Source organism: Neolamprologus multifasciatus, chromosome 15 (genome assembly GCF_963576455.1).
Source record: "Neolamprologus multifasciatus chromosome 15, fNeoMul1.2, whole genome shotgun sequence".
NCBI lineage: Eukaryota > Metazoa > Chordata > Actinopteri > Cichliformes > Cichlidae > Neolamprologus > Neolamprologus multifasciatus.
In genome coordinates this window covers 11,089,986-11,101,944 of record NC_140453.1, presented here as the reverse complement: position 1 = coordinate 11,101,944, position 11,959 = coordinate 11,089,986, and the positions used below count along the sequence as shown (strand labels likewise).

Genomic DNA, 11,959 nt, shown 5'->3' with positions numbered 1-11,959 from the left:
AGCATTAGTACAACTAAAGCACAACTACAGCACTAATTCGTTGTTACTTAAATAATTAATCTGGCAACTGTTTGTTTGTTTTATTTAATTTATTCTCACACGTTGCTTCTCTTTAACTCTCTCCTTCATTGTTAAAGTCTATAATATTTATTTTTCTTTACTTTTTACTTTTTTTAAATAGATGTTCAGACTTCTCGATCTCGCGTATTCCCGCGAGATTTCAAAGCGGATAGCGAGCGCGAATTCGATAGCCGGTCTGGTGGTCGTTCCCATCAGTTGCGTCGGAGAGTGTGAGGGTACCGCAAGGTAGGTCAGTTGTCACTCCGCAAAATACCATACCTGCGCTTCCAGTTACTAAGGCGGCACAAAACTAACCCGCAGCAAACTTTACTGACGTTTGGATAGACAGTCATTGACTTTCTGTTTAGCATGTAGCCTTAGTTAGCCAGCTAAGCTAGTCCTGTAACGTGTAACTTTTCCTGCCAATTAAGCTACTAATGTCGCGGTTTAAACTGCAGGCAATGCTTTAAAACGCATATCCGTTAACTAGCAGCCGACGTGACGGCAGAATTTAGATGGAGAGCTGATTCGGCAGTTTAAATAGATGTCTGACTGTGCTAGTAGTTTTATATGTGTATCAGTTTTCTTTCACTCTGTCGCTTTCTATTATTATTACTTATTTTTTTCTTTTTTAGCGTTAAAAGCAACACAGGGTGTCTACGATGTCTAAAAGGAAGGGCACCTCCGTCAGTGAAAATCCCAACAAGAGATCCAGATCTGTGAATGAAAGTGAAAATGCTGCTGACAGTGACCAGGAAGATCCCATTCTGAGTAATGTACGTCTGCCGTGCAGTGAAGCACGGTAGTTTTGTTTAATTTCTAGTTTTTGTTTAATTTCACCCTCGTGTATTTGCTTATTTCTTAAATAATTCTCTGATAATGCAAAGGATAGAGGCTCACAGTGTGGATACCTGTAACTTTGTGTGCAGTTGCAGTGTGGTGCGGAGGTGGTGAGTGATGCTGGGATTGTAGAAAGTATCACTCTGAAGAATTTTATGTGCCACTCGCTCCTTGGCCCGTTTACTTTTGGTTCCAATGTCAACTTTGTTGTTGGCAACAACGGAAGTAAGTGCACTATCTTATCTGGCAGATCGGAGATGTAACGAGGCTTCTGAATCCCCCTCGTTTCATGCCAATGCAGGCTGCAACCCTATATTTACATTTTGGCAAAAATGTCTCTATTGTGTGCTGTAATTATCACGTAAAGGCTTCTATCATTGCTGAAAATAGTTGAAAAATTATTAACTAATAATTACTAGTTAATCACTTTGGTTTAGTCAGATCTTGTTGCTTTCTCAGTGCTGGGGCTTTCTGTTGCACATGTCTGCAAATGTCATTATTTATATGGTGTTATTAGTGGTTTGAAGTAGTTTCGGTGCATTTATAAAATGTGAAGTGGAAACTCAGTGGCTGTTATTATCGTCCATAAATCTTTGTTTATTACAGTGTCCTGTCTGTTCAATTTTTGTGTGCCAATTGTTTTGTGACAGGTGGAAAGAGCGCCGTTTTGACAGCTCTCATAGTTGCCTTAGGCGGGAACGCCCAGGCTACAAATAGAGGATCATCCCTCAGGGGTTTCGTGAAGGAAGGAGAAAGGTGATTTCACAATAATTTTTTTTATCCATCACACACTATCTGTTGTCTCATTTTGTGATGAGAGAGCACATCATAAATGTGAAAAGTAATTACAAATAACAAACGCAAGTATCTGACCCTTGATGTGCATTTCTGTCTCCTCAGTTCAGCTGATGTTTCCATCACATTGCGTAACAAAGGAAGAGATGCTTACAAACCAGAGGTGTATGGGTCGGCTATTATTCTAGATCTAAGGATAACTCGGGACGGACTGAGAACATATAAGCTGAGAAGTAAATCAGGTAAAAATGCCAAGGAGTTTGTAAATTTAGATATTGCAGCAAACTGTTTGCAGTAAATTCTCCATAAGTACATTTGTAATTGTCAATTGATTTAAAATAAGAACAGAAAGAACAAAGATGAGTCATTTAACGGAGTCTGGAAAATCGTCAGTGAGAGTAAAGTGAATGTTCACATGTTTTTCTTTTTGTTTTTTCTCTCTCTTACAGGTCAGCTAATCTCAACCAAGAAGGACGAACTTGTCTCTATTCTGGATAATTTCAATATTCAGGTATGAGAGATGCAGGTCTTCTTTCATGTAACTCAGAGATGCTCTACCGCCAACTTTCAGCCAACTCTGTTTTTGTCCTTCACACATTGATGTTCTGGTTAAACAGCACTTTTGACTATGCTGTGATTTGAGCTGTATTTATCTGTACAATTTCAACATTTGAGCTGAAACTTAAGCAACAAATTGTGGGGCCATGTCAGTTGTTAATGTGTGTCACGTGAACCTGTGTTACTGTCATGCTTATTAATGTGTTTTCTCTCCCAAAGGTCAACAATCCTGTATCAGTTCTCACTCAGGAAATGAGCAAGTACTTCCTACATTCTAAAGGAGAGGGGGACAAGTACAAGGTTAGTTCAGAGTACTTGCATGTTTAAGCCACACAGCAGCATTGGGTGGACAGTTTGCTACACCGTGAAACGTGTTTCTTTATGGTACCTATGAAAATGATTGTCAGTCAAGGCAATTAAGTTTGTGCCTATTTGTAGGGCTTCTGGTGTGGCCAGTACATATAAAACCAACCGGCAGGCCAACACTCTGTTTTGATTGGTAAAATGGCAAACCATATACAAACTTCAGTTGCTTATGTATATAGGACCTTATATATTCCCCTTGCTATAAGAGCTGTGTAACACCCACATTTCTCATCCGTAGGATAATAAAGGTTTATTCTATTCTATACCAGCTTGATCATCTTGTTAGCCTGCTCCCTAACTTGCAGCACAATCTCCTTGTTTGAATTTGCATTGTTTTGTTAACTGTTAACTATAAATAAGCCCCAGTTGTTTTTAATCTATTTTTCTCTCTGCAGTTTTTTATGAAAGCCACCCAGTTGGAGCAGATGAGAGAGGACTTTATCTACATCAAAACCACCAAGCATCTCACAGAGGATAAAGTTGAGCAACACAGTGAAGTATGTATTTGTGTCGCTGAAATGGGCAGCAGAGATATTATTACATTTCTTGAATTTAAACCCTTTTATTTGGATTGCACAGCTAAGTTTTGTTTTAAAGCATCTTTTAATATTAATTTGTGGTCATTCCTAGTGCTTGAAAGACCTAAAACGGAAGTACCTGGAGAAGGAGGACCGTTACAGGAGCCTGGCTTCACTTGATGAAATGCACACCAAACTGGAGGAGTTGCAGAAGCAGATGGCTTGGGCTTTGGTGAGATCATTTCCCTCCAACTTCCCGCAATTTTCCAGTATTTCCCTTTCCCTGTTTAGTTAAGATCACTTGTTTAAATTTTAATTCCTGTACAAATATGTTAAATGTTGCAGGTGACTGAGATGGAGAAGGACTTAGAGCCAATGAAGGAGAAGCTGCAGGCAGACAGACGATCCACAGAGAAATATGACGACAAGGTGAACGAATGGAAGGTATGAAACTTCTTTGGTAGTAACCCTGAAATCAACATATAACACATCTCAAATGATAATAATTCTTTTAGAATAAACACAAATTACTACTAATTAAGTAGTTGCTACTTCAGTTTTATGGTTCAGACTTTTGGACTGTTTATTCTGTAACCTTTTAACCCTAAACCTCTTTGATCATGCAGAATAAGGTCGATGAAGCAGAGAAAAAGTACAAACAGGTCCAGGAACAGCTAGAGAGGATCACACAGCAAGTCCAGGAGCTTCAACCTAAATGTGCTGAGCTCAAGACTGAGTCGCAGAAACGCAACAACCTTTTAAAGTCCAGCGAGGTGAGAGTTGAGTGCACTAACCGCAGCATAAGGTGGACTTCTGACAGTCGGCTCGTTCACTTTTTACAAGTACTTAATGATTTTATGTAGCAAGTCTGAGGCTTAGTTTATAGTGCTGAGCAGTGTCTAAGTGCATTTGTGTTCCTCAGCAGATGCAGTGGCTTTCCATCATCTGATGTGTTTTTTTGTTTGTTTGTTTGTCGTCATCAGTATAGGAGCTCTGCATCACTATTCTGTCATATAATTAATTCAAAATTAGTTTTAAAAAATGACTGTTATCTTTGTGATGCTTGTACATCAACTTGTGAATATTTAACTCTTCATTTACGTGTGCACATCAGGTCACAGTCCACAGATGCAAAGCCAACCTGAGGGACTTGGAAAAGGACAAAACTCAGCTGATGTCGAGGATAAAAGATCTCAAGCTGAGGTTTTGTGTCATCTTATTTAGTTGTCTTCTGCATTAAATTCAGGTTGAAAAGTTAATTATTCTGTTTTGGCTCGCCTGTGCTTTATTTCATCACACCCCTTTTCTTACCTCTAGCATCAGTCAGAAAACGGGAGCAGAGAGCAAAGCGAGGGCAGAAAGGATCGAGCAGATCCAGACTGAGCTGGAAAACCTGAAGCATCAGATCTCTACAGTGGGCCAACAGATTGACCAGTATCAGCATGCCATCAGTCGTGCCAAAGAAGAACAAGGAAAAATGAGGTAAAACAATGCACCAAAGGAAAATCATTGTACATGCAATAACCAATAATTGCTGATTCTAGGGTAGCTTAAAGGAATGTATTTGCAGTTTCTAATTGAAGCTATTCTCTAGAAATGACTGTATTTTGCCCCTCTGTTTGTTTTCAGGAGAGAGCAGGAGGTTCTCCAGAGGTCCATTGAAGCCAACAGGAGGAATCTGCAGACAATGGAGAGCAGTCGGTCCAATCGGCTGCGACGTTTTGGAGAGCAGATGCCTGCGCTGCTAAACGCCATTCAGGAATCTCACAGAAGAGGCCATTTCAAGCACAGACCTCGAGGACCGTTGGGTAAGACCTGGTTATGCACAGAAAGTGTAGCATGTGCCCCCCCAAGTGCACAACCACAGTATGTGTGGCAACAAAAAACACTTCTAACTTTCCTTCTCTTTTACAGGTTACCTAATTAGTCTGAAGGACCCAGAGCTCGCACTGGCTGTAGAAGTATGTCTTAAAGGCCAGCTGCTGGCCTTCACATGTGATAACTATGAAGATGAGAAGGTTCTGCAGGGCCTCATGGCCAAAATGTTTCAAGGAGGTCGCAGACCCTCTATCATAACTAGCAATTTCATCTCACAAGTTCATGATACAAGAAAAAAGTGAGTATAGAGGTTTAATTATATATATAAAATAGTTGTGCAAAGTACAATTAATACAACAAGTATTCAGTTAGAAGGTATCCTTCTTCAGAGTGAGTGTTAGTGCATCTCAAATGTTGTAACTTTTTTCTTTTGGAAAATATTATGTATGATAAAGATTTTCTTTATGTAGCTTGTTACTTAATTATTACAAAATATCTGAAAAAATGTAATCGAAATTAGTTTTGATTTGTTTTGTGTTTTGTGTCAGGGCTGTCAGTCATCCGAGCTACCCCTCCGTGCTTCAGGCTCTAGAAATTGAGGACCCAGTTGTGGCCAACTGTCTGATCGATCAGAAGGGCATAGAGAGCATTCTGCTCATTAAGGTAAAGCACAACTTTTTTTCAACACAAGATGCTTGATGGTAGCCATAGTTGCACATTGAGTGGTTAGACATGTCTTTTTTTATATGATGCAATGTGTAAAGTAAGCCATATACTAGATAAAGTATACTGTAAATAAACTGAAGGACCTTAAGCATGTGAACAAACCATAATGAATCAGCTGTTTAGGTCTATTAAGCTTATCCCTGATCTGATCTTCTCTACAACCTGAATGGCTATTACATCATCAAAGTTTTATACCTGCCAAAGTCAGCTTATTGTGTGCACAGCTATCTGTACATTTGCCGAACAGTGCCTGAAAGTTTATTTGCCTGACCGAGTCTCCTGAATGTTGCCTGAATTTTTGCTTTAATGAAAATGATCCAAGTCAAGGAATCTAATTCAATTCAGTTCAATTTTATTTATATAGCACCAAATCACAACAAAAGTCGCCTCAAGGCGCTTCATAGGTACAGAAATAGGAATCTGACCTTTTGCACAGTGGAGTCAGTGTGGTTATGGTCACAAATCTGCCTAAACCTCAGCTGCTGGGTCAGAAATATGGTAGAGACCCATAATGTTTTTGAAAGCTTCTAAATATTCACTATATCTATTTTTTATTCAAATTTGTATAAGAATATTTGACATTTGACAGATTCTTTATGTGGAGTCAGACTTTGGATACCATAGAAGAGATGTCTGCTCCTTACCTTCTGAACTCTGTGTTCAGACTTCATGTCATATTTACGTGTTTTCCTTGTTGATAGAATCGAACAGAAGCTCGGAGAGTGATGCAGAGCAAAAGTCCTCCTGCGAACTGCATCCATGCTTTCTCTAAGGATGGAGATCAGATCTTTGCTAACCGGAGTTATGCTGCTGAGCAGACTAGAGCCAACTATCTCTCAGGAGATGTTGAGGAGGAGATCAGGTATATGTCTGACTTATACACATGAAAACTTGTCTTTTATTCTCTGTCTTTAGACTTTAAACTTGTGCTTTAAATGTTCTGTCCACGTCTCTCAATTTTCGCCTCTCCTTGTCTCTTTGATTCCTCTCAGACACTTACAGAGGGAGTTGGAAAACCAGAAAGGTCAAGCATCACGCTTCCAGCAGCAGATGAGAAAGTTGGATGACGACGTCAAGCAAAATGAAGGCCTACTAAGAAGAGCCCACCAAGACCAAAGGACCATTAAAGTTAGTAGTATTTTCTGAAGGGCAGATAAGAATTTGTATTTTCAATTTTAATATTTTAATATAATCATATTTGGAGTTTAAAGCATATTAGAGTCATTCATTTCACTTACTTTGATATACTTTATCCATTAGAAAGAGAAGAAAGTGTTCTGATATCATATGAAATTAATTTGCTAACAAAGTCTGTGTGTCTGTTTTAGGACAAGGCCACAAAGTTGCAGCTAGAGCTCACAGATCTACAGAATGTTGAAGAGCCTCAGTCAGAGGACCTCAGGCCCCTGGTCTGTAAAGAACACCATGTATTTTTCCATCTGTATAAAAAGATGCACACTTGTACTGGACTTGGAGCCAGCAATATACACGCACCAAATTGGGATGCTGTGTAAAATTTAAAAGCAGAATACAGTGGTTTGAAAATCCCATTAACCCATATTTTGTTCACAATAGAACATAGAAAATAAATTGTCCAGCTTTAATTCTGAGAACCGAATCATGGAAACCAAATTAATTTTTTTTTTTATCCATCTGTTTTGTAGTACCGCTTACTTTTCCAGCCATTTTCAACCCCATCCCAACTTGTTTTAAGACCTGTTGCTGCTTTCAAATTGAAAATGAGCTAATGTTTTTTCCTGAAATAGTAGAATGTCTCTTTAAACATTCGATCTGTTTTCTGTGATTTTTATGAGATTTACAAATAGAAGAATTCTCTTTTTATTTACACTATAAGCATTGCCCCAGCTTATTTTGGTTTAGAGTTTTTAAATATTGTACATAATGTCAACCAGATCTACTCTTATGATACACCATTATCTCTAATTTTCAACAGGAGGAGGATCTTCATGAGATTATTACCAAGATCAAGTCCAAGCGAGCGGAGTTAGATGAGGGACAGGCCCAAATGGCTGACCTCAAGGGTTCTTATGAAAAGGCAGAGCAGGAATACAAGCAGCACAAAGAGTGCATTAACACTATCGCAGAGGAGGCTGACTCAGTCAAGGTAATATTGAAAGAAAGACCCAGTGTGAGACCCTTTGTTTTTCAGTTGCTAAATTCTTGACTTATAAGGTATCAGGTCAATCAAATGAAGTAACTTTCAGTAGATATATGGGGGGGGGGACAACTTTTTTGTTGCAATCTTGTAGTGACACTATGTGCTATTCTTTTATTTTAGACAGTCGACAGTAAAGTCAAGAAATAAGGTGAAAACAGGATATCAAACTTGATCTAAATGATTTTTTCCTGTGTGTGTACTGCTAAATGTGACTTGTAGTCTACAGTGCATTCAGTGATCAGTAAGATTGGTAAGGACATTGTGTCAATGCAACTACCTAACATTATATCAACCCTGATAATTTGGTGTGATTCTAATTCTTTGTGAGTTGGCCACGCCAGCCACCGTGCCCTGTCTCCGAGTTTGTCTGTTTTTACCTGATTCTTTATTTGCTTTCTCTTAATACAGGAGGATCTCAGTAAAACTGACCAGGAGGTGATAAAATGCAAACATCACAAGAAACACTATGATGAGAAACGCAGTGCCCATCTCCACAACATTCAAACTCTTGAAGGCAACCTTAAAAGCAAAGAGAAGGAGTACGAGGTATGAGTATCAGAAAAGCAGTTTTGGGGGTTTTTTTTGCATACAATGTATCTGCTTTAGTTTTAGGAGTTAAATAGCACTGTCTCTTGAAGTTTTGCCTGTATTTAGCAGCTAAAATATTGGTTTGTTTTTCTCTGTGACTCAGATGTCAGTGGCCAAAGCCAAAGAGATTTGTCTGGAACGTGTGGAGAGCCGTCGGTCAGCCAGGAGCCTGGACAGCGAGATCAGTCGTCTCAAGCTTAAGATCACTTCACAGAAGGAACAACAGGGAGACCGTGAGGAGATTGTGAGGTATTGGATCCTCACGGTGTATTACTGACATGATTTCAGTGATGTTTCTGTGAGGTGTTGAATGTGCACGCATTTTAAACTGATGTCCTGCCTTGACGCCAAATGTGAATTGATTCCCTTTTCCACTTACAGGCAGTACCACGAGGCTCTGGAGAGCTACAAGAACATGACACAGCAAATGAAGAACCTCAACAGCTTCATCAAAAGCCTCGACAGTGTTATGAACCACAGACTTCAGGCTTATGCTGAGCTCAGGAGGTAAGTGGTGAATTCACAGTTTGCTGTTTGTATTTAGCAGTGATGTACTTATCTGTGCAATAAAGTAAAAGAGAGTAAATAATTACATCTGTAATCCAGGTAATAATTATTAAATTATTAAGACTATGGCTTCTGAATCTGAACTTTTTTTTTTGTCTAGTTATAGACCGGGTGACTAGTCAGATTTTTAAAACAAATGTTAGCTTAACAGTCCAGACAGCACATGTGCAAATCTGTTCAAATGAAGGTATTTTGGCCTGATTTTTTTTTTTATACCTCACTTTAAATTACATGAATATATAAACATAAAACACTGAATCTTTGAAATCAAATTCAAAGCATTGCCCACATATGTGTACTTAAAAGGAGCTCATGCTAATGACCCCCCAGTTAGCCCCTGCACTACAAAATGATAGAACAAGATATTAAAACAGAAAAAACAGCCTAGAGGTTTTTGGGGGTTTTTCTGTGTAAAATATCTCACCCGTCTCATGCCCACCATGTAAGTTTTTCACTAATAAGCACAGATTTAAATATCAGTTCAACAGTCACAAACATCTTGCTGTTTCCTATCATTTGATGATGGGTCAGTATAGTTGCTCCACACAAACACTTGGATTTGGATGAGTGGAAGAAAAGAAATGGATGAATCCCGCACTAATGGACAATATTAATTTTAATGCATCAAAAAGTCGCCTTGATTGGCGAGCTATCGCTATTGACTGTGACCATGACATCGTTGTTCATTAGCAGATAAGAACTCATAACACATATCACAAACTTTCCCCAAAAGGGGGCGCTGCTTCTCACAGGTTTAGCTAGTCATAGGCATTACTTACTTTCAGGTTTCATCTTCTCTCCTAGCTTAATCACAGACACTGCATGTTTATTTGGATTGATCAAATGGAATTTTTAATTCTTCAAAACCTGGACTTGTAGTTCTAGTAGTTTTAGTACCATATTTGACGACAATTTGTTAAATACTCCTACAGGTCCCTTTGAAGTCTATACGTAAAGTGCTATTTTTTTTTTATATCTTTTTAAGATTGCAGTTATAGGATTACTTTTCTCTCTCTCTCGGTATCATAGGTTCCTGTCAGCCCGCTGTAAATACTACTTTGATAGCATGTTAGCCCAGAGAGGCTACAGTGGAAGTATGATCTTTGATCACAAGAACGAAACCCTCTCCATTTCCGTAAGCCTTTTTTTCATTCATCAGTAAGAGGCCACTACAGCCTCAGATTTATATTAAAGTGCCTAAAGGTTTTTGATTACTATTATTTAAACAGAGACTCATTATTCTTATGATAACTTTGTAGGTGCAGCCAGGCCAAGGAAACAAGGCTGACTTGAGTGACATGCGCTCCCTGTCCGGAGGGGAGCGCTCTTTCTCCACTGTTTGTTTTGTCCTCTCTCTTTGGGCGATCACAGAGGCGCCTTTCCGCTGTCTTGATGAGTTTGATGTTTACATGGTAATACAATAGTTTTCGTTCGCATTATATTTATGTTTAGATTGCGGGTGCATGCATATTGCAAACTGAGATAATCATCAGTAAAAACAACAAACGATAAGGAGACAGAGCATATGCAACACTTCGTTACAGTTGCAAAACTGTCCCACTGGGTTTGGCCCCATTTAAAGATAACATTGGCTTTGGGTGTTCTCTTTAAATAGGACATGGTGAACAGAAGGATATCCATGGACATGATGCTGAAGGTGGCTGCTAGTCAGCGCTACAGACAGTTCATTTTCTTAACCCCACAGAACATGAGGTAACCACTGACACAACCTCTGTGTGTTTATATACAGCATTTGTGTGCTACAGCAGCTAGACCACCCAGATGTGATTTATTGACTTGGTCGTTGTAGACTAAGCCACTGTAGGGTAAAGGTCGTGTGACTTCAATGCGCTGCTTGGTTTCAGTATTCACATCATAATTTTTTATTTATTTTTATTTTTTGTTAAGTTCCGTTCCAGAGAGCAAAATCATCAGCATCCTCCGCCTCAAAGATCCAGACCGGGGCCAGAGAAACACGCAGAGAAGTGAAGACGAGGACCAGTAATATTGCTAGCTCTGTTTAACACGATAAAACCTTAAAGTGCTTCTGAAACACTGATGCCAGCTTTTAGGAAATGTTTGTAATATTGAAGGCCTTCAGCCGCAAGTTAGTTACTTCTCAGCTGAACTTTGGTTTTGAGAAGCCTCAGCTTTGTTCATGTAAACAAAAATAACTGTTCAGTGTGCTGTTTGTCAAAGATTTTATCTAATACTGGATTCAGACGGTAATAAAAATATTGCATGTTCAGATAAGTACAGTTACAGGGAAAGAGTGTTTTTATACCCACAAGAAAAAATAACCGTTAACGGACTTGAAAACGGGCACATTGGAGGAGTAAAGGGGGTCGCCGTAAGCGCGGGTTGAGTTTCTTTAAATTCAGTTCAAAATTGGTTTATTTTGTTTTTGTTTTAAGTGTAGCCTCATGGAGTCTTTTTCCACCTCAGGTTTGTCTAATGCAAGTAAGTGTATCAAGGTGCTGCTGAAGAAACCTAAAACACAGTTGGTGACACCAAAAGTTTGAGCATATCTTTGATTTTTTTTTTTTTTAAGTATAGTCTTTATAAAGGTTTCTTTGACTGTCTTACGTTATACTATCTCATTTACTGTGCTAGTGCTGTCCTGAAGGTTACAGGGGTTGTGTGGTAGTTGGGCTGTGTAACAAAGCAAGGGTGATATAGGGCAACCGTTGGTTATTGTAATTGGCCTATGTTATGTATATTGTTATATTTATTAACTGATATGTTTCCCAGTACTTATTAAAAGAATTTAAGGGTAATCCCTCATTTCCACTGACATTTCAACCTGTTGCTCACTGATAATTATAATTAAAGATAATTTTATAAATCTGTTGCAGAAAACAGCTGCTTTTTATTTTCTTCTTCATGATCATCTCATGAATGCAATATTTAGGGACACCTTGAATTTTGGGCAGAGGTAGGTGTC

General features: G+C 38.8%; 1 protein-coding gene across 3 annotated transcripts; it reads left to right on the top strand.

The window, feature by feature from the left end:
- The first annotated feature begins 199 nt into the window (after window positions 1–199).
- LOC146501653 (structural maintenance of chromosomes protein 6) lies at window positions 200–11,864 on the top strand. Of its 3 annotated transcripts, none has more exons than XM_085132824.1 (27): window positions 200–306; window positions 705–836; window positions 990–1,125; window positions 1,551–1,656; window positions 1,801–1,937; window positions 2,145–2,206; window positions 2,473–2,553; window positions 3,015–3,116; window positions 3,250–3,369; window positions 3,483–3,581; window positions 3,764–3,910; window positions 4,252–4,340; window positions 4,455–4,619; window positions 4,767–4,945; window positions 5,052–5,253; window positions 5,504–5,618; window positions 6,383–6,543; window positions 6,674–6,809; window positions 7,010–7,090; window positions 7,636–7,806; window positions 8,269–8,406; window positions 8,552–8,697; window positions 8,830–8,955; window positions 10,045–10,150; window positions 10,275–10,427; window positions 10,631–10,728; window positions 10,924–11,864. In XM_085132824.1, exons 2-27 carry the CDS (start codon window positions 723–725, stop codon window positions 11,018–11,020), a joined length of 3,267 nt encoding a protein of 1,088 aa, XP_084988950.1. In that variant the 5' UTR covers window positions 200–306; window positions 705–722; the 3' UTR covers window positions 11,021–11,864. The 3 variants fall into 3 exon arrangements, with proteins under 3 accessions (XP_084988950.1, XP_084988951.1, XP_084988952.1); XM_085132825.1 differs by having other exon boundaries at window positions 225–306; window positions 696–836; XM_085132826.1 differs by having other exon boundaries at window positions 241–310.
- The last annotated feature ends 95 nt before the right edge of the window (window positions 11,865–11,959 follow it).

Excerpts from the sequence above, each read along its gene's own strand:
- LOC146501653 (XM_085132824.1), top strand. The coding sequence starts at position 723 with ATGTCTAAAAGGAAGGGCACCTCCGTCAGTGAAAATCCCAACAAGAGA. Across the intron at positions 2,207-2,472 it reads TGGATAATTTCAATATTCAG|GTCAACAATCCTGTATCAGT; the intron begins GTATGAGAGATG and ends TCTCTCCCAAAG. Across the intron at positions 5,619-6,382 it reads AGAGCATTCTGCTCATTAAG|AATCGAACAGAAGCTCGGAG; the intron begins GTAAAGCACAAC and ends CCTTGTTGATAG.